Here is a 26,519-nt window from a genome sequence, read left to right as displayed (position 1 = left end):
GAATGTTATTAATTTATAAGTAAAAATTCATACTTACGGATTCACATTCCCTCAGCTTTTTCTGAGCTCCATCAAAGTCAAAGTTAACATATAAACATTCAACAAACTCTGTAATTGGGTCTTTATATGTGTAAGACTCCTATAAAATAAAGTCAAAGGTAAAACTGGATATAATTCAATACTGTTTGGTAGACTGTCCCTAGATTATCCCAATCTTCCTATTTTCTCCTCCCTTACCATTAATTTCCAGCAAATTTCCTCACACTTATCTTCTCAAAGCAATTGCTTGTATCCTGATTCCAGGCCATACCTTCAGCTTTTAATGCTTTCCAGGCCAAGTTCTCTAATTCTTATCCTAGAACCACTCTGAAAGCTCCCAAATTCCTCTACTGCCAAAAGGGTCCCATAATAAAGGATGAAACCCAAGTGAATAGCAGAGAGCAGTATTCATACCACATATAGCATAAGTATATCTTGAACTTAAAGACAGTAAATGTCCATTTGGGGTTCTTGGGCTCTTCTCTCTTCATGTATCCCTTCCTCCTATTTTTAAAACATCTTTACCTTAAGAAGTAAAAGTAGTACGTAAGAAAAAAAAGGTTAAACCTGAAGTTTGGCATGTTTAAAAAAAAATCAATAAAGATTTCAGTTTTTACCTGTTGAATAACTTTAACTAGATCTTTTAGCACCTGCCGGCGTTTTCGAACATCTTTGTTTGTTATGACTGCTGTAGTCAAATAGCGAAGAATATGTGGACACATTGTCTGAATTGCATTAAGATACCTATGGTAAAAAATAAAGCTCATTTAACATTAATAGCTTACCCAATTTTTCTAGACCTATAACCAACTGTGATTTAAACAAAACACGTCAAGAGCCCACTAGAATGCATTAAGTAACCTAAGATTGCAAACACTTAAGAATGAGTACTATAACGACCATCTCCTGCAAGGAACTAAAGAAACAGAAATCTAAATGATGGGAATGCCAGCTGATATTCCCCATTTGGAGTGACACTCACTTAAAAGGTAAATAATAACTGCTGAGTAAGAGGATTTTTGAAAGACCTTCCCACATGCCATCAGTTTATTCCAAAATACTGCTAAGCTATGACTTTCAGTCATTCACCTACCAGAACAAATGCGTGAAAAACTTCTATGTGCAAATCACTCATCATAATCAGGAAATTGGGCACTTACAAAAATTAAAATATTGAGGAAATGAAAAACTGGAAACTACAGAGACACACTGTTACAGTTTTGTAGGGCTTTGGTTACACTGGAAATGCTGGGAATTAGAAAAGAAGCACCACATGTTAGAGAACTAGGCCTTGGCTAATGTTTAGCAAATCCTGCTATCCTGATGATCTGCAGCTGGCCACCCTCTCTCATATGGTATTTATCCAGTATTTCTCTGCTCAAGTTTCCTTAGATAGCCCCCCAATTTATACCCAGTAAGTACCTCAGAGTGTCCAGCACTATGACAAGCTTGGAAATACTTGTCAGTAAAGCCTATTTCTCTTAGCTGAATAATCAAGCCCAGCGTAACCATCCAGCACCATCTCCCACCATACCATCGACTATTTCCTGCTTTCCTCTCACTCCACATGGATTGCTCTCCCAAATATAAAACCTCTGAAACCTTAATTCTAGACACTCTTCAAGGCAAGTTCAGATAAGCTCAGATAACTTAACTCCCCAGTTGCCTCAGACCATGATATTCATGAATCTTTACATTATTGTAGGTACCCCATAAAATGATGTTTGAACTCTTTAGAGGACCCTAGAATCTGACAATAACTGAACATATATGTAGTCTCACTTAGACCCCCACCCTTAAATCCTCTCTAAACAAGACAACGTATAAAAAGAATCAACACTCAAAAATAAAACAATTTCTAGGGAAAGATAACTAAACAAATCAGCTAAAAGTTTTATTACCTGAAAAATTAAGCCTGGGATTCAGGCAAAATTTTTAAACTACACTCTTGATTCAGAACAATTGTTTGTCTCTACTCTGTTGTCAGAGATCTCACATACAAGTTCAAGAAAGGATGACTTTTTTTTTTTTATATCAGTTTTGAAGGAGGTAATTAAGTAGGCATTTATGGAACTCTAGCATAAATTAATTCATATACTATAAAAAACTGTCAGTTCATTGTCTATGATGTTAAACATTTATTTTTACTTAATCTAACTTTGTATCATTGCACCACATAGATCTTCACTGTTTTTCTAGAAGACGGCTTCTGTGGGAAACCAACTCTTTCTGTGAACATAGGGCTGATGTTAACAGAATGTGTATAAAGGACCAGATAATGAAAACTTTAGGGTTTGTAGACCAAAAAGGCAAAACTGAGACCATTACGGAGGTACTTATATAATAAAAAAATAAATTTCCAAAATATTTTATTGATACAAGTAAAAAGTGTAATAGTTTAGTAACAAAATTTTAAATACAGGTCTACCAATGAGAAGAAATAAATTTCTTTATTGGGAATACTCTTATTTAATTGGGTTCAAAAGTTAGAGACTGCTATCTTTAAAAATTATTGCAAATGTTTGTGTTAATGCTGATCTGTAATGAGATTTTACATATTTAATCTTTAAAAATGTTTTTTTGTGCACATTGGTACCAGCAAATACTGACAAACTGACAAGCATATGATTTTAATTTAGCCTATTTGTCACTTGGCAAGAATTTATACAATTTGCTAAATTATTTTTTGATACTGTCTTTTAACATATTATACTGTTAATGAATCACTTCCAATTCAATTGTACAGTTAAATGAATTTTGAAATATGGAAATTTCTTTTGTAAAAACTTTCTGGAATTGTATTTTGAGCTCAAAAAATATATCTACTGCAAATTTGGGAAGAAGGTCCCATTTCTTTAACTTTTCAAAGAACAATAAAATGTATAAAGCAGCTAGAAATTACTTGTAATTCATACTATGTTAGTTGTCAAATGACTACTGTCGCCTAAGTTTTGCATATAAGTACTATTTTTCTTTGTAATTTTAGGTTGAATTAATAAAAAAACATTCTCTAGAGCATAGTGAAAGTTAATTTCCAGAGCCATTCAGGACATGATAATAGTGGTTGAAGACAATTTTTCTTGTTCAGAAAAACACCTCGAGCTCAAAAAAGTCATTATTTAACTGTCATTGCAAAGCCATCCAACTGCTATGTAGTAGTAAGAAAAGTCAAGTATTCTATTTCTGACTGAAATTCATGGACTAATAAGTTAAGTCCATGACAGCAAATACGCTCACTGTGGGCCCTAATGGTTCCATAATACACCTTAAAGTATTTTCCACAAAGTATATACATAGTGATGAACAACCATAATATGTGAATACCTCACATTTTCACTAGCGTTGTAAATTTCTCCAAATAAGCCTATTTCTCCTCCACACATATTTAACCACCAAAAGTTTTAGCACAACTTAGCAGATTCCACTTCAGGCTGTACTAAATTAGGGTTTTCTTAACTTTGAAAATATTTTCACCTATAGTTGTTCCACACAGACTATTCATTGAGGCATATCATTAGGCACTTCAAATCCACCAGATCCCTCCAATCAACAACTTAGCCATATTGGTAACATCCGCAGACTCATCAAGAGCCAAGGAAAACCACTAAAAATCATATGCATTGTTTTTTTTAGTTGATTGTTGATGTTGCTTCCAATATTTTCAACTCTGAAACTGTTGTCACTGAAGGGCCAGTAGTTTTAAACAACTTTATTTCTTCTAGACGTATTTTTTTGGCTACCGCACCTGAACATGAAGCTGAATCACCATTGGGAAATGGCTTTCCTTACTTGGCTAACCAAACAGCCACTTTGAAATTTATTTTGGTTGAAGCCTCATTTTCATTAATTTTTTGTGAGGAAATTCTACTGATAAAATATTTTAAATTTCCTAATTTTTTTGACAGTTGTTTTGTTGTCAGTAGGAAGATTATAATGAGTGCTTAAAGTCTGCTAATGTGGATGTATATGGTATTCCTTCAGCTTACCTATAGTGCGAATTCAATGCTTTTGCTTTCTGATTTGACACAAAATAATCCCCACCCAAATATGCCTTAAAAGCACATCTGAAGTCCACTTTTCTTGCTCTGACATGATAAGTACACACTGGTAATAAAAAAGCAAAACGTTGCAATATGGTGATAAACAGCACTTGAAACACCGTCTAGGTGTAACTGCAGCATCACTAGGCTTCACAGTGCACAGAACAGCAGTGAGACAAAGACTGCAACAGTGTATGGTCTCTGTCACAATTCAACTTTGCCATACAATTTAAAAGCTGCCAAAGACAATACAGTTGTCCCCCAATCCATGATTTCGGTTTGCAGTTTCAGTTACCTGTGGTCAACCACAATCCAAAAATATTAAATGAAAAATGCCAGAAATAAACAATTCAGAAGTTTTAAATTGCATGCTGTTCTTAGTATTGTGATGAAATCTCATGCTGTCACACTCCATCCCACCCAGACAGTGAAGGAAGTGCCCCTTTGTGAAGCATATCCATGCGACGTGTGTGTGTTGGGTATATATATCCCACCTGCCCATTAGTCAATAGCAGCCATCTCACTTATCAGATGCACTGTTGTGGTATCGCAGTGCTTGTGTTCAAGTAACTTTTTAAAAATTTAATAATGGTCCCAAAGCCAGTTATATAACTTTCATTACATAGTTATAATTGTTCTATTTTATTATTATTGTTAATCTTGCAGTACCTAATTTATAAATTACACTTCATCATAGGTATGTATGTATGGGAACAAACAAAGTATATACAGGGTCTGGCAAAAATAACGCCCCCTTTTAATTCCATCACAGGCATGTAAATCTGTAACATAACATTATGACATCAAGCACACCATGACATTTTAGGTGGAATGTTCACATTAAAACTATAAATTATTATACCCATATTATTACCCTACCAACCACACTCAAGCAGGCCTTATTTCTGCCGGACCCTATATATAGGGCTCAATATCTACGGTTTCAGGTATTTACTGGGTGTCTTGGAACGCATCCCCCATGGATAAGGGGGCACTACTGCATACAGAATACTGAGTATGGCTATGTTCCAATAAAAATTTATGGACACTAAAACTTTAGTTTCATGTAAATAATTTCACATCACAAAATATTATTCATTTTTCCCTAACCACTTAAAATGTAAAAGCCATTCCTATATTTGTAAGCTTTAAGAAAAAAGGCATTAGACAAGATTTATCAGTCCATGGTCCATAATTTGCAGACCCCTGGTATACAGCATAAACATGGCTGTTGACTTCCAAATATAGCCAGGACTTCCTACCTTCAATGGCAGAAGTGATCCTTCCTATGTATGCAGATATGTGTATATACAAGGAGAGTAGGGATTAAGGGTGATTCTTGTGAAGTTATCCTAGTTCACATTCTTGCAAAATCAGTAATTATATACAGTATTTAGTTCAAATACAAGCAAATCCACAGATGTGGTTAACTGCCTACACATGCCCACTGTGCTCTTCTGTTCTACCATTTTTTCTGATCATCTCCTTCACTGTCATTTGAAATTTAAAGACCACATTAACTTTTATCTTCACGGGAATCCTCTAACTTCTCTAGGTCTCACTGATAGCTGTTACACCTACAGTGTGTCTACTATGTACAATACAACTGAACTTAAATATGTCCATACACTACTTGTGTTATTTGTTTCGGTTATAAACTATGTAAGAACAGAGGCTATACTCCTCCTATTTTTGAAATCTAATTTTATTATTTTTTCTTTTAAATGAGAGCCTCAGTATTGTGTCCTCAATTTATGGTATCATGATAACTCAGTAAAACTGTTTTAGTTTATATTTTCTCTAGCTCAACCCTGCTCCGATTGTGCAATTTTATGAAAGTTTTTCTACAGTTTTCTAATTACAAGCCAGAATACTTAGTAATCAAAGGATAAGATAAAATATTCCACCCTATCCCCCAAATTTAAGTATTATGTGTAGGATGTTATTAAGAATATAAAGAATAGACTTGTTATTTAGAATGAAAGGGTAAAGTGCTCCCCAGATAAGGTCAAGTTAAAGGAGTTCATCATCACCAAGCCCTTATTATATGAAATGTTAAAAGGACTTATCTAAGAAAAAGAGGATCAAAACATGAATAGTAAAATGACAATAAACACAACTATCAACAAATGAACCTAAAAACAAAAACAAACTAAGCGAACAACTAGAACAGGAAAAGAATTACAGAAATGGAGATCACATGGAGGGTTATCAGCAGGGAGGGGGGAGAATGGGGGAAAGCACAAGGAATAAGAAGCATAAATGGTAGGGACAAAACAGACAGGGGGAGGTTAACAATAGAATAGGAAATGGAGAAGCCAAAGAACTTATATGTACAACCCACGGACATGAACTAAGGTGGGGGGAATGCTGGTGGAAGGGGAGAGTGCAGGGTGGAGGGGAATAAAGGGAAGGAAAAAATGGGACACATGTAGTAGCATAATCAATAAAAAATATTTTTAAAAAATAATATAAAGAACAAAAAATTTGCCCTCAAATACACTTAGAATCCCATTGGGCAGATAAGGCAATTGTTAAGTTTTTTTGTTTACTTTATAGGTATTACATAATTTAATACCAAATATAAAGTAGACACAATATACAGGACTTCATAAAGGAAAAACCCGAATTGGAGCTTAAAAACCAGGCAGACTTTGGATAGGTACAAAGAAGAAAAGGGTACTTCCAGAAAAAGCTAAAGGAACAAAAAAGGGACAACACTTAGCAGAACATCAGAGGATTAATTTTTAGATGAGGACCGTAGAGGTCATCCTGAGCTAGAACAGGTAAAATACCTGCATGAAAAAGATCAGGGACAATTAGAAAATACAGGGGAAACAAAGGCAGAAATGTCAGTCAGGATAAATTCTTGACCCTATCTAATAAAACTTGAAATTTTATTTAGAAAACAAATGTGCTAACTGAACTTTAAATCTCTCTTAAAAAAAAAAAAAAAACAACTGGAGAATAACTAGGGCATTGCATTACAAATGCATTCTTTTCCCTAATAACATCTACATTTGGTGGCCAAGCCTCATCTCTAATAGCCTATGAACACTGCTCTATCTTACACCTGATACCTTATCTTATGTATTATGTTACATTTAAAGGTTCAACATTTTTCAAATGTGTAAATCATCTCCATTTTAGATTCAGAATAAATTATGGCAGAAATGGTTATATATATATGATGTAAGAGGCTTTAACCTGCACTTGCATCTAAACTTGCACTTCAAGGACAAAATTTATCTCCAAAGTACTTTTGTATTTAAAAATAAAAGCCTGAAATCACAATCTAAAATATATGAATTATCAATCCAACATATACTCTATAAATTACATTCATTTATATATTACTGGAAGAATATGATACTTTTTTCATCAATTTCTACTATCAGAGACAATTGAAAAACACACACTGATTATAGACATACAAATGCAAATTACAAGCTAAGTAACTATTCTATGTTAAGAATACAATTCAGGAAAATAGATGACGATCTTTCAAATCAAATGGGTGTATTTTCATATGAAAACAGAATCATGCAAAAAATAAAAATAAGCCATGCAGACATTACTAATGAGGAATAAAATACAATGGTTACCTGACCCCATGACAAGTGAAAACAGTAAGCACAGTATTTTGATGGAACTGAAAGCTGTAATACTGCTGAACGGTTTTCTTTTCCTTAGTTTTCTAACAGGCTGTTTCTGTTATTAAATATATATATATAGAGAGAGAGAGAGAGAGAGTTCTATAGGCATGAGGGTTCTTTGTGGGCAAATGAAAATGCTCAAAAACTGGCGTATGGTGACTGCTGTCCCACTTGGTAAAGTTGCTAACCATCAGTGATCATAAACAAAGAAAATCTGGTAACCTCAGCACAAATGAAGACATCATTACTATACTAATAGTCACTGTTATTTTTCACCACTATATTTTTGCAGTTAAAAAAATGCATTTCAACTATGTCCTTGATTAGGCAGTACAAATTATTAATTTTTAAAATTCCAACTTTTGCACACTAATATTTTTACTGTATGACTAAGTGGGTAGTACGAACAAAGCTCTTCTGCTATATTGTTTAATGTCATGGTTCTTAGGTTGAAAAGCACTTGTGACACTGAGTTGCAAGCTGAACTAGCTGCTCTTCTCACAGAATACTATTTTGACTTGAAAAGAATGACAGACAAACCAAAGCTACTTAAGATTTCAGTATTTGAAAGACACTTTCTAGAAAATAAAGTGAGCCTACCCTTCAAATAAAGATTTGTTTTCTCGTTATTCCAACTAAATAAAAAATAATGGGCACAAGATTAAGAGGCACTGATCTTAATCAGAAGAAATTTTAAAATCTCTAGCTAAAAATAAAGTAGTAAAATTTCTTACCACCAAAAGCAAAGATGATAATAAAAGGGATCTCCTGGGATGTATACATCCCTTCCAAGTAACATGGCCTAGAGCCTTATTTCTAAAGCCCCAATGTATAGATGGATTACCTGAGATCTTCAAATGCAGATTCTGATTTAGTTCCTTGGGTACGGCCTAAGATTCCTCATGATACTTACCACATGCTGTTGGCCCAGGGACCAAACTTAAACAGCACTTTAAAAGGACTTAAGAGTATTAGAGCACACTTTTATCAAGTAATTTCCTTAAGAGTTATACATAAGCTTTTTCTCTTTAAACCCTTTTTTCAATTTTTATTTTTTCAATACAGTTGATATCCAATATTATTTTATATTAGTCTCAAGTATACAGCACAGTGGTTAGACATTTATATAATTTACAAAGTGATGTCCCCACATATAAGCTTTTTCAATAAATAAGCACATACCATATGAAGAGGGGAAAAAAGGGCAACAAATTCAAATGTTAGAAGTACATTTTTAAGTTTTAAAAAACCTATATAATTTCATAAAATTAAAGCCAAAATTATATAGTGAAATTAACTTACTGTGGCTGGTAAAGGAAGAGATCAATAATATTATCACGCCCTTTGGGGTGGTTGAAGAAAACAAACAGAGACCAGTGAATGAGCCATGTTCGCTGCTGGAGAGACTGGAGTGGAGAACTCACAGACTAAAGAGTCAAAAAAAGGGAAGTATAGGAAAGATTAATACACGAGAAAGAGGCAAGGTAATAAACATTACTTATCTCAGATTTTTAGTTAAAAACAAAAACCAAGCCATGCGCTAGGGCCATTATGTTCCAAGTCCAGTCTCCTGGACCTCTACTCTGCATGATACTTCTTAACATTCAAAATTTCCCCTTTTCAGAAAGAGTCAATAATGTCCACTAAGCCTTTTTACAGAGGCTGTAAATTATACTTCTTTCAGAAAACATTTTAAAAGAAATGAACTAAAAGCTTGAAAAGCAGTTTTATTAGACATTATAGATAAAAACTGTCACCTTTTGCACACTTCAATAGGTGACACTAACAGTATTGTGTCATTTTCACTGCTACAGATAAAAAAAAGCACAGTAATGGAAAAAAAAATGAAAACTGAGTTCTTTTCTCTAAGAGCCAAAAGAAGTGACAGCTCCTTCAAGGAGATTCAGTGAAACTAGTTAACCCACTGTGACTTTTATGTCAGGTCAACAAAAGCTAATCTAAACATTTTAGTTTAGCTTTTCTTCTTTCTGTCTTTTTGTTGTTGTCCTTCTTTAAGTACATAGTGTTTTCCTATCAGAAAGCACAAAGAACTCATTCCAGAGAATCACCCTAAAGAAGTGTAACTCACATTATTATCTATGGTCTCTTTTAACCGTGTAAGGTCTTCCATGGCTGCATCCCAATTCTGCATTAAGATTTCAGAGGCCAGTTTCCCCCAGAGTGAACTCAAAGCATTTCTATCCGTTGCTGGAACCTGTTTGAGATATCATAATTAATTATATTCTATACCCTATATATCCATCTAGTCTACTAAAAAGACAGGTAGCTCTGTACCCCAAACTCCAGTTATCTACATCTTTATTGGATCACACTGGTTAAACTAATTCAAAGTTTTCATTTAACTTAATTATATTAAAAATACCCAGGTCGTTAATATACAGCCTTCATCAGAAAATAAAGAGTAACTGAAAACTAGGATACAACATTAGTGCTCTTGTGTAACCCACTTCAGATAATTTATACTAATCAGCAACAAAAGAACCAAACTCCTGATACACACAATTAACATGAATGAATCTTAAAAACCTGCTTGACAAAATAAGGCCGGAACAAGCTTACATATATCATTTTAGTTATAGATAAAATTCCAGAACAAGTAAAGCTAATCTAAGGATGAAGAGCAGATCAACGAATAAACCAGGATCACAAGGGGTCTTTCTGGGGTAACAAAGATATTCTTTATCTTGATTTGGTGGTAGTTACATAGATGCATGCATTTATCAAAACTCACTGGAATTAAAAAATTTATAAAAATCCATGAAATCATTGTTCAAGTTATAAAGGATAAAATATTTGATCCTTACAAAGAAATCCAAGTATTAAAATATTTCATCAAATCTAAAATGCCATCGGTTTTAAGGACACACTATTATTTTATGTTTGCTAAACCCAAGCCACAACCAATTCAAGACACATCCCAACTTCAGAAAATGGGATAAACTATGTATCCGAGAATCAGTATGAAATACACATCTTTTAAACAGACATTATCAAACTGGGTAAATCAGACCTAAAACTTCAGTCAATATCATAAAGCCTTCAAAAATCATCATTACCAAGCTTTCTGACTCAAGGAAAAGTACTTTTAAATCAAATGTCATGTACTTAACAGTAGATACATTTTAAATTCTGAGGGGGGGTACCCCTACAAAAAGATGATCACTAACAGTCCTAGCAATCTTAGAGTCACTTTTATTTCAAATAGCTGCTAGATGAGGGGAGGGGTTGTATTTTGGAACCAGACCAAAGGCCAAAGTGAGGGCAAACTCTAACAAAATAATTAAAATAGAGTGTTAATAACTTTTAAAACAAAGATGTCCAAAAATTTCTACCAAGTCTGCTTCATCATGTCATTTCAAATTAATGCACTTCCTAAAGCATAAATCAAAGACATTTCACCTCTAAATAGGGTACCATCTAAACATTCCTTGATGTATTCTAAAAGCCACTAAGTCTTTTTAAAATAAAGGTAGATGCTAGGGTCACACAGCTTTAATTTATACAACACTGACCTACAATAGGTCACTTGGAGAGTCAAATTCTAATCTCAGATCACAGTTACAATGGTTCTTTCATAGATTATGTTTCCCTAACCATAGATTTAAAAGAATAACCAATCACCAGAAAAGAATTTAGAAATGAAAAGAGGCTATTGCAAAAAAGAAAAAAAAATCAAACAGTAAGTAAAACATTGACAGTATTCTTCCCAACCTAAAACACGATTTTTATCTTTGCTAGTAACACAATTTCAAAATACGTAGATTTTACTGCCTATCTCAATTAGAAGGAAAAAAATAAGTAAAATAATTTATATATTTTTAAAACTTAGCTTTGGTAGCCTCTATCAATATGCCAACAGGAGATAACCAACTCCTATTTACCTCAAATGTTTTGTGGCACAAGATGGGACAAAAATGAAAAAAATGAATTGCACATAATCTCTAAGCATTATCCAATGACTATATGTTGACTGCTATGAATGTAAAATACTAATTTGTGTTCACATCATGACATTCAATTACCCACATGTCACATGAGTTCCAGCACAGGATTTGTTAGGAATATAAAAGCTTAAAACCAACCCAGAGTTTTCTAAGGTTGGGAACTAACTTGGATCTTCATATTTAAAAGAAAGTAAACATAACCCCCCCCCCGCAACCTTTAAGTATATAGCTATCACTTGTAGAAATTTTCAAACTTAATTATAAAACCATACTACATAAACATAATGGTACTATTAAAACTAGAATACGTTATATGTGTTAGGATAAAAGCTTTTTGTAGCAGTGCAAGTTTTTTAATCCCCAAAAGGTTCATGCGTACTACTCTGGCTCAAGTCCATGTCGTTACAGTTGGCTCTTCATACTAACCTGCTTTCAAGGGTGGATATGCTAGAAGAGTTTCAATATCTGGATTTCCAGCAGTTACCTTAAGTTTCCATGTCTTAGCAAAATGGCACATTCACTCACTGACCAGCAACAATAAATTTACTGTGCTAGAACTCTAACATGACACTAAATCTTCATTCTCAAAATTCACTCCCAGCATTAACAAATGATATGAATAACCAGCTCTTTTCATGTACCTGTAATCATATCAGGCTTCTGATTTTACAATCCTGGTTTAAGCTGTTTACATTTCCAAAGTAATCAACTTTTGCTCTCCTAAATCCTTCATAATACTCAAAGTAAAACTGATGGAATTTTCTGATAAGTCACTACAAGTTTAGCATCACTGATTACCTTCAATGCACTTGCAAGGTAACCACAGCTATTCTGTAAATTAAGAATTCACTTACAAATGGGAGCAAGACAAAAATATTCTTACTCGAAATCAATCTTGGAAATAAACTGAAAATCTTTATTTCTTTAGAGAAAGGTACTTTTAAAAAATGAAGTTGTCTAAGTACTTTTAAGTGTAGAAATTATCTGAATAACACCAATGCCAAACCCTCCAAATAAGAAAATTTAATTTCCAAGAAAACAACCAAAATAGCAGCCAGAAGTCTTAACTTTGTGGCACACAAGGCTAGAAGAAAAAAGCACCAGAAAATAGACAAAAGAAAAAAATTCTTCCAAGGTTGGAAGATAGGAAGTCCTTGTCTTAAGAGGTCATTTTCCAACTTCAAGCATTAACTAGAAAAATCAGAGACTTAGGTACTTACTAACCCAAAGTGAAAAACAAACTATAATTCCTCAAATGAGAGGACAGTGAAAACCAGGGCATCCTGACAACTCTAGAAGGCATTTATTGATACAATTACCTAAAGAGAAGTCAGAGTGAGGGAAAAAATTGTCAACTTGAAGATCTTATTTTTTTCTTTAGCTTCACAGAATTCTCCTTCCCTAACAAAAGCACTAAATCAGACAAAGATAACAGAGCAAGTTATGATTAGGAACTGCACTAATAATACCATTTAAATTCATCTACGCACTGCATAATGAAAAACCATTTAGCTTTATAGTCTAATAGCTAATTACAAAAATAAATAGAAAAAAGTTACTATTAAGGCATAAAACTTTTTCAATACCATTTCCATAGTTGTTTAGAACAACTGAATTCATGATAATGGATTTATTCAATAAATGTTCATTAAGCACTGATAATGTACAACTCACTGTGCTGTACAGTAATATTATAAAAAATGAATTACGAGAGAATTCTTCTAATGCTAAAATATATATCAAGTCATTCCCACTTTTGTGGATTTCAAGGATAACTTTATCCTCTCCAAATTTGGAGGCTCTATATAGGTTTTCCTATATCAATTTGCTTTTTGTTGGGTAAAAACTTTTTTCCCCTCCTTTTACCAACTAGTGAAAACTTATAGACAGACCTATATCTATAGATGTTTTGAGAATTCAAGGGCAGCCTACAAAAGAGAGGACAAAGAAAAAAATGTACTTACCAATACTCTAAAGAAGTAAAGGTATTCTGCTGCTCCAGAATAATTCCCACATTCATACTGGAATTTTGCATACCTGTAGAGTGTGTCTAAATATTCTTGCCTAAACTAAAAATAAAAGAAAAAAAAACCCTGAAGTTCTATTTTTAATTGTTTTAAAATTTACCTCAAACGCCCTCAGAAATTAATTCTTTCACAAGTAACCCAAAAGTGACCACCAAAATAAATACCACGAGAAGGAAAAATCATTTCCTCCTGAGAATTAAACTATAAAACTCCCAAACAATGGAAGTGACTGCATCTATGGTCTGTAAATAACAAAGTTGTCTGTCAAAAAATAAATAAATAAATACCATGATCAGAGAATCACATAACCCTTAAAACATATATTAGGAATTGGTAAATTTAACATTCATAGTTCATCTCAAAAAATTATGAATTGTAATGATACCTAATTTGTTACAACTGATATAAACTTGAGTTGCTGCTGAAGGTTTGATGAGTGAGTCTGGTAGATGATGACCGAGCTTAGGCAACTACCAAACACACATTCTCCATCCCTGTAAGGTTTTCTGATTCTGTACAAATAATATGAACAGTAAACTACCCTGTGAAATCTGGCCCAGAATTATGTTGATACATGCAAAAGTGAAGAAATCTAAGAGAAGGGCTCTGGGCGAGATTAACAAATCCACTGAACATTCTACATGGAAACCAGAAAAAGTAATGTGCACGGTGGTCAGCATGCCTCTTGTTACAATACCTTAAATGAGGTAAAATTTGAATTCGGTTACAGAAGTGATTGTGCGTAAAGCCTCATGCTGTGAGTTAACCAAGGGAAAGGAGACTGGGAGGTGGCTAGAAAAGCCTGCAACATCCCTTTCCTAGTGAATCTGGGCATTTCTGAAGGCCGTGATAATGTTAAGAGCTACTCTACTCCATAAGGTAGCCAAAGTATGACTTAATAACTGAAGGCATTTCTAATTCAAATTTTGTTTTGTTTTTACTTATTTGTTAATCCATCAGAAATATAAAACGCTTTTTGATTATTCTGGAAAAATAAATCCAAAGTTTTGAGAATTTCTGTTGCCTAAAAATAAGTATATTATTTTCCTATCATTACTATTTTTAAAACTAAAGTTTTACAAACATACCAGGCATTATACTTAACAAATGAATCTGGAAATTGTATTTCTGTTGAGCCAGGAAGCTATCTATATAGCACTATTCTTTAATTATCCTTATAACATAACAATTATAAACATTTTAAAGACACCACTTACACCATGCTTGTCTGCCAGGTAGTCAAACAGCATCCGACCATCCCTTAATAAAAAACAAAAATCACTGCATTTTATAGCCCATGGAAAAGATAATAAGCATATTCAACTTCTAACTTATTATCCACATAATAAGCCACTTTAACTATCTTAATACCTAAACACCAGAAGTAAAATAAGACTTCCTGAAAAAAATAAACAGAACATTACACATTTCAAACAAGGCATAGAAACTCAAGAACTGCAAACTTTAAAATTCACTTCAGATGTTTAGTCCTAACTGAAAATCATATGTTCTGTTTCACATCTAAGGTAATGCCTTTAGAAATGTTTCTCAGTAATAAAACCAACATTCTGACTATTTTTATAGTGAGGTCAATAGTCTACTTAGGTATTGGGGTGGCCAAAAAGTTCATTTAGTTTTTTTTCCCATACAATGGTTCTGCCCTAGCAGCGCTTAGCTGTCTGTAACTCCATTCAAAAGAATTTTGTTAGATTGTATTGCGACAGCTGTTGTATAAGCATGTATTAAAAAAAAAAACCTTACAAAAATTGGCGAATTTTTGTGGAGCCATTTCAATATTGAAGATGGAGAAAATATACAACACTTTCAGCATATTATGCTTTATTATTTCATGAAAACTAATAACACAACTGAAACACACAAAAAAAGATTTGTGCAATGTATGGAGAAGGTGCTGTGACTGATTGAATGTGTCAAAAGTGGTTTGCAAAGTTTCTTGGTACTACTGACATTTCGGCCAAGTAATTCTTTGCTGTGGCGCTGTCTCATGCATTGGAAGATGTTTAGCAGCATCCCTGGCCTCTACCCACTAGAAGCCAATAGTGGGAGATAGACGACATACTCAAAATATCCAAACCAATAAAGTTATTGGTGAAAATGAAAAGTGTCTCTCATGTTACAGAAAAAAAACATACAGACTTTTTGGCCAATCCAACAGAAACCTACTGAGAATGATACATATGGTCCTAGACACAAGATGGTTTGACCTAAGAATTTTCGTCTTTGTGATGGTGCAAAAACGATATGCACTTTGAATTTTAATCTTTTCCTCGGCTAGCAATACATGGTCATCATGCTGGAGAGCAGCAGTAAGCCACAGCTCCTGGTCAGCTTTGTGTTCATGAGGATAAACAATTGACACTCTACACTGCATTAGATGATTTTGCCCAACTGCAGACTAATGAAAGCGTTCTGAGCATGATTAATGTAGGCTAGGCAATACCATGATATGGGATAGGTTAGGTGTATTAAATGCATTTTTGATTTACAATATTTTCAACTTACCTTGGGTTTATCAGGCCATAACCCCTTCATAAGTTGAGGAGTATCTGTATTTGCTCTCTTGAGGGTACATTTCCAATAGATGACACATTCTTACAGAACAGAGATGGGAATATTTGTACTGTACAAACTAGCAGGAATTGACCCTATATAAATTTTGTTCTGCTCCCCAATTTGTTATTATTTTCCACAAGGACTGTGATTTAGCAAATTTATGAGATTAATAAATCATGCCAAATCTACATGATATGTATGCTACACAGCCTATATATTATCCATACCAAAGTGTCAAATAACCCAATTTAATTTTTAAAGATTTGCATAATTTGATGTTAGCAGGATGGTAAAATGGTAAAAAGACACCAAGGAACAAGTGATAGGTAGGTACAACTGCCTACCTTCTAGGGATTTTCGAAAGTAAAAACTTTTATGCTTCTCACAAGAAGATATATTGTGGCATGTCTTTAAGGAGCATAATTTTACTTGAAGATTTAATGAGGGGTGGATATGTTATCACTAAAATTAACATGGATGTATTACACTACAGAATATGAAATATGCATGAAATTTCAACATAAAAAGGTGTCACAAACATAACACTTCCTGTGGATCATAATGAGTAACTGTGTGACATTCCTCACATCCCTCATTGTCCTCTGGCTGATGGGGTATTTCTGGGAAAGTATGAGAAGCAAAGCATTGTATGTTCGATCAAATTTAAAAGTGGGGAGTTGGCAGGGAGAGGTTATTACTTTGAAAATAAGTTCTTATGTTTAATTAGGTTACAAGCTTTTAACACACAATTCCATCCTTTCATTTATCTCCAATTTAGTGTCTATCAAACTACTTTCTCATATTTGGTGAACAAATCCATATTCACCTTACTCATCCTAATCCCATTACTTCCCAGTGTTTAAATGACTAGACTACATTTGGAATTTAAATTCTAAATTTTCTGTTGTACCTTAACTTCTGGATTATTTCAGCTGTCCCTTTGTGGTAACTTACATGTGACTTGAAGGTCTGTAATCACTCACTACATTATAACTATATACACTATAACTACATAAGAAGGTCTATAATTACTCATTAAACTATATATATTGACTGCCTTTGCCTTGTAGTTTCTAGATCTTCAAATATCTTCACAATTGGTTCTGTTTCTGCCTGAAGCTGTTTTAGTTGTGCAACAGCTATGGCTCTTTTTTCTCTCAAAGCTAATTAAAATGCAAAGGAGTACTATAATGTTTATATAAATGAACATATTATATATGACAGCTTTAGAAGATACAGTTATCTCCGACTATGTGTATACATGCAACTGTGTGTGTATGTGTGTATATGTAGTAAAGGATGGTGTGGTCCAACAAGATACGTTATAATATGGTATAGCAATAACATTTGCTGCTTTTCTTAAAAATATCTGGTAACACTTTCCCAAATTACACATGAAAATTCAGAGCCAACCTCTTGAAACTTTGGCTTGATCACATAAGAACTGAAGATACAGCATGGCAAAATCTTTCACAATTCCTCAAGTGAATATATTGATAGCCAAGGTTTACCACAATGGCAATTTTCGACTTAGTAGATATTATTTTTAAACATTTCTAATAACCTAAAGGGCTTCAATTAGTGATCTACATTAAGTCAGAGTAAATCAACACACTTTCTTTGGAGACCAAACAATAAGTCTATTTCTAGCTAAAGAGGAGTTAGGAATAAAATAACCTTATCAGTCCTACACTACCCTCCTTGGGCTGGGCATCAGGCTGGAAGGATATGGGAGAATGTAGCAAATGATAAAAATGAGCTCAGGTTTTCCTTACAGCTAGCAACCCATGTGCTCTAGGTACTGCCCAGGCACAGCATTTCTCAACCTCAGTTCTACGGACATTGAGGGTTGGATAATTCTTTTCTGAGAGTGGAGTACTACCCAATGTATTGTAGGCTCTTTAGTAGCATCCCTACCTGCTCTTTGCTAGGTGCCAGAGTCACCCTTCCTGTTGTGACAATCAAAAATGTCTCCAGACATCAAATGTCTGGAGAAGGGAAGGAGACAAAACTGATACAACACAATCAGATTTAGGTAAAAGGTAAAGAAGTTCTTAAAAGAATTTAGTATTAACATTTATTACTAAAGACTTTTCAGTATCTACACAATAAGGATAAATGAAAAACAATATTTAAAGAAATCCATTAAAGTCTGAATTAACATTTGTATTAATCTAGAAAAGGGAATTTGATAATTCCACTAAAGAAGAGGTTACCTGGTTGACTGCATTTGCCTTGTTGTTTCTGGATCTTCAAACATCTTCACAATTGGTTCTGTTTCTGCCTGAAGCTGTTTCAGTTGTGCAACAACTGTGGTTCTTTTTTCTCTCAAAGCTAATTAAAAATGCAAAGGAGTACTGTAATGTTAAACCATACTGCTCCCCAAGAGAATGTCTCTGGAAATTTTTCATTTTATTTAAATTGCGCATATATGTATTTACCCTAACAGATTCATATGCCAGTGACCAGCAAGTCAGTAACTTCCCCAGATCAAATTTCTTCTTTCTAACACTGGAAAGGCACATAAAGGAAGAAGGAATCTTCTTTTTACTCTTTAAGAAAAACTGGGGAATATACAGATACAACCTGGAGGAAGGGAGGGGAGCGAGTCAAGGCAACTGTGATCTAATTCTCCATTTCAGAGACTATATTCACAGTATTTTTTTATATGTGTCCTCACTGAATTCTCTCAGGTGAATATGTTATCTCAGAATTTTTCTGAACAGAAGTTCAGAGGAGTTTACACATTATTTTTTACAAGTATTCAACTAGGTTTAATGGAATTTCAATCCAGACAATAATCTCTCTTTTTACTATAAATGTAGTTCTCTATCTCTCAAACCCAATTCTACAGTTTCTTTTTACTGCATCATGAAGAGTCAGAGAAAACTTGCATAACCTACCCTGTCAGCATGTTTTAAAGTTTCAGTAAGAAGTAATTTACTTTTTCACCACAAAGTAAAGTTTAAAGAGCAAATATTATTGCAAGGAACTGTAATGTAAGTCAGAAAGTTTAACGTAATAATTCTGTATCATATATAACAAAGTATACATTTGGAGTGTTTCTCAAACACAGAAGGGGATCTATAATAAAATTCTGAGAAATGTCATTTTAAACAAAGTAAATTGTATTTCTCTACTGAAAGAGTTCTTAAGATTCTTTTAAAATACTATGTGATTAAAGGAATGAGATAGAAATTTTTAGTATTTTCCAAATTTATAAAACCACTTTTTTTTAAAAGAACATCTATTACCACAGAAAACAGGGATTTGGAAAACACTGGACCAGTAGTTCTCCAATCTGGGTGCTGGGCCTCAGCTAAGTTTCTGATGAAGTAGATCTGAGGTGTAGCTGTACCAGGTGAACTACTGGTGCTGGCCCTGGGGACAGCACTTGTAAAGACCATGGCTATGTACCCAGATGCTTCAATATGAAAAATAAATCTCTAAGGCATACAAGATGCTAGCCAAAAAAGTTAGCAAACCAAATAAACTGCAACATTCTCAGATAATTCTAAGGTAACAATCGATTCGTAAGCATAACTTTGATGATACTATGAACTAAATACTTTAAAGGTCTTCGATGACCATGTTTTCACACCTTTTACGGTGAGAAAATAATATTCTTTAAAAGACCTATAACCTTAACATTACCTTTCATCCAAATAACTTTTAAATAATGATTTAAGACTTTTGGTTAAACCTCTTTTATAAATCACAAAACTTTTATCCACACATCCTCAGTTCACAAGACAAACTTTAGTTCTAAGGACAAAACTTACCATGAGGAATATCATCAGAATAAAGGTTTTTGTATACATCCATAGCAAAGTCTACCATGTTGGTATCACTAAGAAGATCCAATTTTCCTTGTAATAATTCTTTTTCATTATATATCTGCAAGAGAAAATTACTTGCTAATAAATATACTGCAGTTCCTCCAAATAAAATGATTAATGCTAAGATTAGTTCATCTAAAAATAACTTCCTGAAACACTATTTTTAAAATAAAATCTACATAATATTAATTCAATCTCTTGTGAGAAGGCAAGCAATCAAGTTGCAGAAACACATGAATATTTTGTTTACCCAATAATGTAACAATGAAAGCAACTGTACACTGCAGAGCCATTCCCAGCTACTTCTGATTATATTGTTTTTATGTCCCCACAAGCCATCTTTTATCATTTTTAGAGCAAGACTGTGCTTAAGTAAACAACCACACAAACTTCACTGGTAAGCAAATGTAGTTGTCTCTTCTCCCCATTCAAGTAATTAGAAATCAAGGAATTTATTTACCATTTTAGTATATCACATCCACATGCCGCCAACCCACCTCTACTTAAGGTAGCTTCTCCTAGCCTCTCCTTTACCCCCACATATTTTTTCACTAGTTACAATTCTTTATAATGGTTCACCATTCATACCACTGAAACATAATTAGCACCCATTGTCTAACCCAACCATGTTACATCATCAGGTTTTGCTTTGCAGAGTTCAAGAAATTAATTTAACCCATTGTACAGGGACTGAATAAGCAAACTCACATGAACAGAAAGTGTATTAAGCAATATTTTGAGATTCTACACAACAGTACTTAGGGAGAGAGAAAGCAATCAAAATAAAAATAATTTTTTAATTGAACAGTCATCTATACTAAATTTAATTTTTTTGCCAAGGGAAAAAACACAGGATGATCCCACATTTCACACCATGAGAAGAAAAGATGAAGGTGGTGAAATGGTGTAGCCATGAGATCAAAATGTAATCTTCCAAACCACATGAAGAACTACTACAAAATAGACAATCCAATTTGAAAATGGCTAAAAGATTAATAGGCACTTCACAAAAGTTTAACTAAATGGATGACAAACATTCAAAAGGGCCTCAGCTTCATTAATCATAAAAGCAAATGCAAGTAAAAACCACACTAAAACCTAAAAAAACTCAGCAATACCAGTTAGTGGAGAAGTAACAAACACTTACTCTGCTGGCAGGTATACAACCACTTTGGAAAGCTGTTTTTATCTCCCACAGTTAAAACATACATTTTGACCTAGAAATCCTGCTCCTAAGTACCAAGAGGAGTGACATCTCCAATAAAGTTCACAGCAGCACTATTTGTAACAGCCAAATCTATCAACATTAGACTGAACAAACTGTGACATACACACAACACAGATTTAACCTTCAGCATTTAAAATCAAACTACTGCCACCCTAAAATCTGAATGACCTTCACCAACAATGTTGAATGACAGGAGTCAAACAAAGCAGTACATGCTGGGGAATGCCTAATTCCATTTATATAAAATCAAAACTAGGCAAACTATTCCAGCATCAGACTAGTGCTTACCTTTGGGAGGTGTTAAGTAATGATCAAAAGGGGTCAAAAAAGGGTTCTTAGGATGTTTGTAATGTTTTATTTATTGATCTGGATTGTGTTCACTTTGAAAAAAGCATTTCTATTTCTGTGCTTTTCTATATAAATGTTATATATGATTAAAAGGTTACTAAAAGAACTGAAGCTTCTGTTCGGTCTTCCCTATAGAAACCCTAGTCTTAGGTGAAAACACCCTTTTCCTAGCCTGCCACCTCTCCTTGCCACCCATCAATAACTTTTAATTTGTATTGTCTCTTTCAAGTGCAGATTCAAAGGACTGCTCCTCTGCCAAACATTACTGGCCTCTACTTACATCACCCTCTGTAAACTTTGGCTCATAAGCACAGTTATTCTGTAAAGGGCAGACAGTAAATATTTTGTACTTTGTTAGCCAAGAAACAAAAATCAAGGACACTATGTAGAAGTACTGTAAGAAACACATTTTCACAAGTCTTCTTTCTAAAATAAAAATATGTAATAATAATAATGGATTAAAAAATTGTGTAAATAGATCTACCAATTGTAAGTATGGAATTCTTTTGGGGCAGGAACTATTTCACTTGACTGGGGTACAAAGTTAGTGTTCCATTAATTGAAAATGTTTGCAGAAGTTCATTTGTTAAAAATTTTTGGATTACAGACCATACAAAACAGGCAGAGAGGGGTGTATTTAGTTCACAGGCTATAGTTTCACAACCACGGGTCTAGTTACCTCTTAGAAACAGCTCCTACTTTTTAACAGATTAAAAATCTTCTTTGGCATCTCTTCTTGCTATCATCCTCCGCAAACCCTGCATCCATAATGATAATTCTTCAAAAGCCCAAGCCTTAATATTCCTTTATCCTGCAAATTATAACAACTTTCATCCAGTACCTCATCTCTAAGACTTCCAACTTAAATTCATCACCTGTTCTACCATTATCATTAAAATGATTTGTTATAGCCTGGGACCGCTCATTTGGTTGGAGCATGGGCCCTATACACCAAGGTTGTAGGTTCAATCCCTGATCAGGGCACATACAAGAATCAACTAATGAATACATAAGTAAGCAGAACAACAAATCAAAGCCTCTTTCTCTTTTTAAAAAACAATTTAAAAAAATGCTTCATTATCCTCAGCTTACCCTCTGCTCTTTCTAATTTTTATATCACCCTTTTTGGTTGTAACTTTCTACATTAGTTTAGCTATCATTTTTGCCTATTTCAAAGATTTTTCTATTTAGTGGTGTCACTGCTTCCATCCTTTTTTCCCAACCAAATAAAATTCTATGTCAATCTCTAGCTCCAGGGGGAAAAAAGTCATCTACTTTCTATGTTGTGCCTAAGGATAACTATGACTATAAAATGTTTCAAAACTAGGCAATATATATTCAGTCACATTTGTGCTTTTCTCTGTTGATCATTAATTCTTTTCTAAATTAATCCCTGAATGATATTTACCTATAAGACTACCTCCAAATATTTCTACACTACTCCAATAATCTTCCGCTGCTCCCCTCACCCTGAGAATGACCACCATTTGCTCTATAAATGTATAATTTCCAATCTCCGCTGGACCCTCCACACTTACCAATCCTTGTACTTGTCTTTAGTCTGTGTTCTCAGTCACCATTTTCGTCTTTACCTCACTCCTTAAAATCTCAATGGCTGTCTCATTCCCATCTCATACAGGATGGGCTGACCTCCTAACAGAAAACATTTAGGAATACTTACTCTGTCCCACAAGGCTAACTGCTTTACGAGGGGGGACCCCGCCAAAAACCCAGAATTATCTTCTGGAGGGCGGGCCCCTTGTAGCACAGCACCCCCCCGCCCCCCCCCCCCCCCCCCCCCGCCGAAGCTGAGGTTCTAGGGACCCATCTGTATCAGTGTACCAGTTGGCGTTGTTCTGAGGCTGTGTCTGGATTCAGTGAATTTTTCTGAAGTCTTTCGATGCATTTGCCCACTTCATGATGGGTGATCTACCAGTGCAGCTGCCCATACCATGCAGTGATCAGCAGTTTTTGACCAACCCCCACTCCATTACCCGAGTGTCCCACCCTCCCTACTCACCCCATCTCTCCAGGAGTGACTTTTGTTTCCCTTGTGTTCCGGGGAAAGAAGCCCTCGAAGGGAAATGTTTTGCCAAACAGGAAGAGGTAAGACAAGAAACAGCAGAAGGACCAAAAGGCCTCAAAAATGACAAGATTAAAAACTGTTTTGAGCTGCGGAAAAAATACCTCGACAGGTGTACTGGAGACTACTTTGAATGTGACTGAAGTTAAATATGTAAGAATACACAACTTTTTATAAATAAATTCTGGGTTTTTGGTTCCCCCCTCATTTACGCATTGTCATGTAATTTTTCCAACCCCATGAGGTTGGTGGTAGTACCAACACTTTATGCATGAGAAGATGCTTAGTTAAGATGAAAAAGAAACAGCTCAAGGGCACAGCGGTATTAAGTGACAGAGACAGGATTCTAAACCAAGTAGGACTCCAGTGCCCAGAACCCTAAACATTACCTGACCTTCCACTCACATGAGGATAAAAAACAGTAGACAAAAATATGTGTTCATTTACTCATTTATTAAATGCCTTTATGCTGAACTCTGTTTCATGTGCTGAGAACACAGCGAAGAACAAAGTTCCTGCTCTCATGGAGCTTGTATTTTCCACTGGATCAAACTGCCCTCATGTATCATGATCACGGACTCTCGCAGACACCTACCCTTCAAAACTCAATGCCTCTCTTCCTCAAAGTCCTTTTTGTCCACTGACTAGAATCTCAATTTTGACAGCACTCTGCCAGTACTTCCTTGACTCATTATTTTTTGCCTTGTATTTCAGACCTTTATCTCTTCTAAAACATAGGTAAGATTCCAGCAGTGAGATATCTGCATTTTACCTTGGAGTTATTACACTTCCACAACAGCCCTGTACTTAGTAAACTGCTGAACAAATATTCCAGCAACTGTCTGTCTTGCTCTTGGGGGCACTATGGCCGCCATCTCACAAACCTTCTCTCCGAGGGACGCACTGGACCCATGACGCCGAGTCTCAGCTGCCATTTATAGTTTTTGTTTTGCCTGTGAAATACTAATTTACACTTAAATATTCCTCCCTTTTATCTGTCTTGAAGAATGATAGCATAAAAAACACATTATAAGAAAACGAAGTTGGTTAGTTTAGAAGCATTTCTCCAAGGAGCTGGCAAAGGATTTCAAAATATGGTTATTTCTCTGTCCAAAAAAAAAAAAAAACAAACCCAGAACGCAGACTGGACTATTATAGTCAAATTCTAAAATACAGGTGTTAAGTACATCCTATGTGAAGAAAAACCAAGGCACAAATACATCCTTTCAAGATAAAGCTTTATAAGACATCTTTGAACATTTTGAAAATAAACTTGGTATTTTCTAACATCAACTTTAGAGTTGTCTATATGTACTTAGAGGAGTGTCATACGAATTTAAGGATTATATCTAATAAACCTTAACTACCAACAAGACTTGAAAACTATCAGAATAAGACAGTGTTTATTTCTAGGGCTGTTTTGTCCCACTGCTGTTGGGTCACCCGTTTGTTTCCCAAACCCAGACGTCCCCTAAGTAGCCTTATGCTGTAATCTGCTTCCACAAACCCTTCATCACAGTAATACTACTCTGATTACTAAAATGCATCAATTTCCCAATAAACTCAAAGTATAACCTAAGCTCAGTATTTCAAAACTTCTAGTGCTGAGGCATTTTTAAAAATGAGGTACCAGAGTCACATAGTATTTACTCAGTATCTCGAGTAGCTAAATGAGCGCCAACCACCAATTCAAATCACTGTCTACAACGCGGAAAGAACTTTCAGGTTCAAATTTGTCGGTTTTGCTTTTTTGGGGTGGTTGGGGTCCCTGTCCCCATCCGACAAAATAGGCTATACATGCAGAGGTGGCTACTTACCGAAAGACCAGGAAAACTCCACGCAAAGCACTCACAACTTTACGGAACTAAAGCGCTGGATATTTCACTTAAGTGTAACGAAATTAATCCGAGCGATCCCGCAAGCCAAGCACACCCTTCCCCGAGTCCCGAAAGAAAAATAAAAATCGCTAACCCTCCCATCTGCTTTTAGAAGTCGATCTTAAGCCTGAGCGTCGCCGCAGCGAATCCTCAACTACGGAAAGGAACCGACGCGGAAGTCCCCTGGCCACCGGCACCTCAATTAAAGCCGTGACAGCTCTCTTCCCGGAACTTCTTCCATACTGACACCTTACCCCTCGTCGGGGCCCAATTCCGCGGTACCAATCAACTCCGACGACACTACCAGAAGGTCCTGACTACCGGGCCGGGGACCAGACTCGCGGCCGCCCCACACGTGGGTCATCAGGCCTAGGGCTACCGCCGCCGTCCTTCGGCCTTGCTCCGCACCCCGCATGCTCCCACAACTTGCTCGCACTTAAAGCCCCACTCACCTCCTTTACGGAGAGAAACTCAAGCAACGGAAAGACTAGATGCCGATCCAAAAAGTGCGCGATACGAGTAGTCAAGTCGTACTCCGCCATCTTGCCAAAGAAAAGGACAGACTTTCCACACTAAAACTTTATTGACAGAGCCGACAAACGAACAGACAGTCCCCACGGTGCGCATGCGCAATTGGTAAACTAGCCCCGGGAAAGCTAAGGGTTTAGGCCGTGGCTCTCGAGAACAACAGCGCATGCGCGAAGCGTCCGGCACACTAAGCCAGGCGTCCCCAACCAATAGGAACCCGGCCGCCAGGGACGCTCGCCTCAGCTCCGCCTCCTGTCGCCCCGCCCCGCTCCCCCAGCCACAGCAGGCGAGTGCGGGAAGCTCTGGTGAGCTCTG

At 35.3% G+C, this 26,519-nt stretch overlaps 1 protein-coding gene across 1 annotated transcript in view; it reads right to left on the bottom strand.

The window, feature by feature from the left end:
• The window catches only part of EIF3E (eukaryotic translation initiation factor 3 subunit E), a 42,497-nt gene extending 16,214 nt beyond the window's left edge, over nucleotides 1-26,283 (bottom strand). The window contains exons 1-9 of the mRNA XM_024572082.3: nucleotides 26,129-26,283; nucleotides 20,084-20,198; nucleotides 18,518-18,635; nucleotides 14,945-14,987; nucleotides 13,665-13,769; nucleotides 9,825-9,950; nucleotides 9,038-9,162; nucleotides 657-783; nucleotides 38-139 (exon numbers count right to left, since the gene is read on the bottom strand). Coding sequence (XP_024427850.2) covers nucleotides 38-139; nucleotides 657-783; nucleotides 9,038-9,162; nucleotides 9,825-9,950; nucleotides 13,665-13,769; nucleotides 14,945-14,987; nucleotides 18,518-18,635; nucleotides 20,084-20,198; nucleotides 26,129-26,218 — 951 coding nt within the window. The 5' untranslated portion in view covers nucleotides 26,219-26,283. The remainder of the gene's footprint in view (nucleotides 1-37; nucleotides 140-656; nucleotides 784-9,037; nucleotides 9,163-9,824; nucleotides 9,951-13,664; nucleotides 13,770-14,944; nucleotides 14,988-18,517; nucleotides 18,636-20,083; nucleotides 20,199-26,128) is intronic.
• Nucleotides 26,284-26,519: the final 236 nt, after the last annotated feature.

This window comes from Desmodus rotundus, chromosome 8 (assembly GCF_022682495.2).
Source record: "Desmodus rotundus isolate HL8 chromosome 8, HLdesRot8A.1, whole genome shotgun sequence".
Taxonomy (NCBI): domain Eukaryota; kingdom Metazoa; phylum Chordata; class Mammalia; order Chiroptera; family Phyllostomidae; genus Desmodus; species Desmodus rotundus.
Note: the sequence above shows the minus strand (reverse complement) of the source record. Positions and strands in the feature narration are given on the sequence as shown.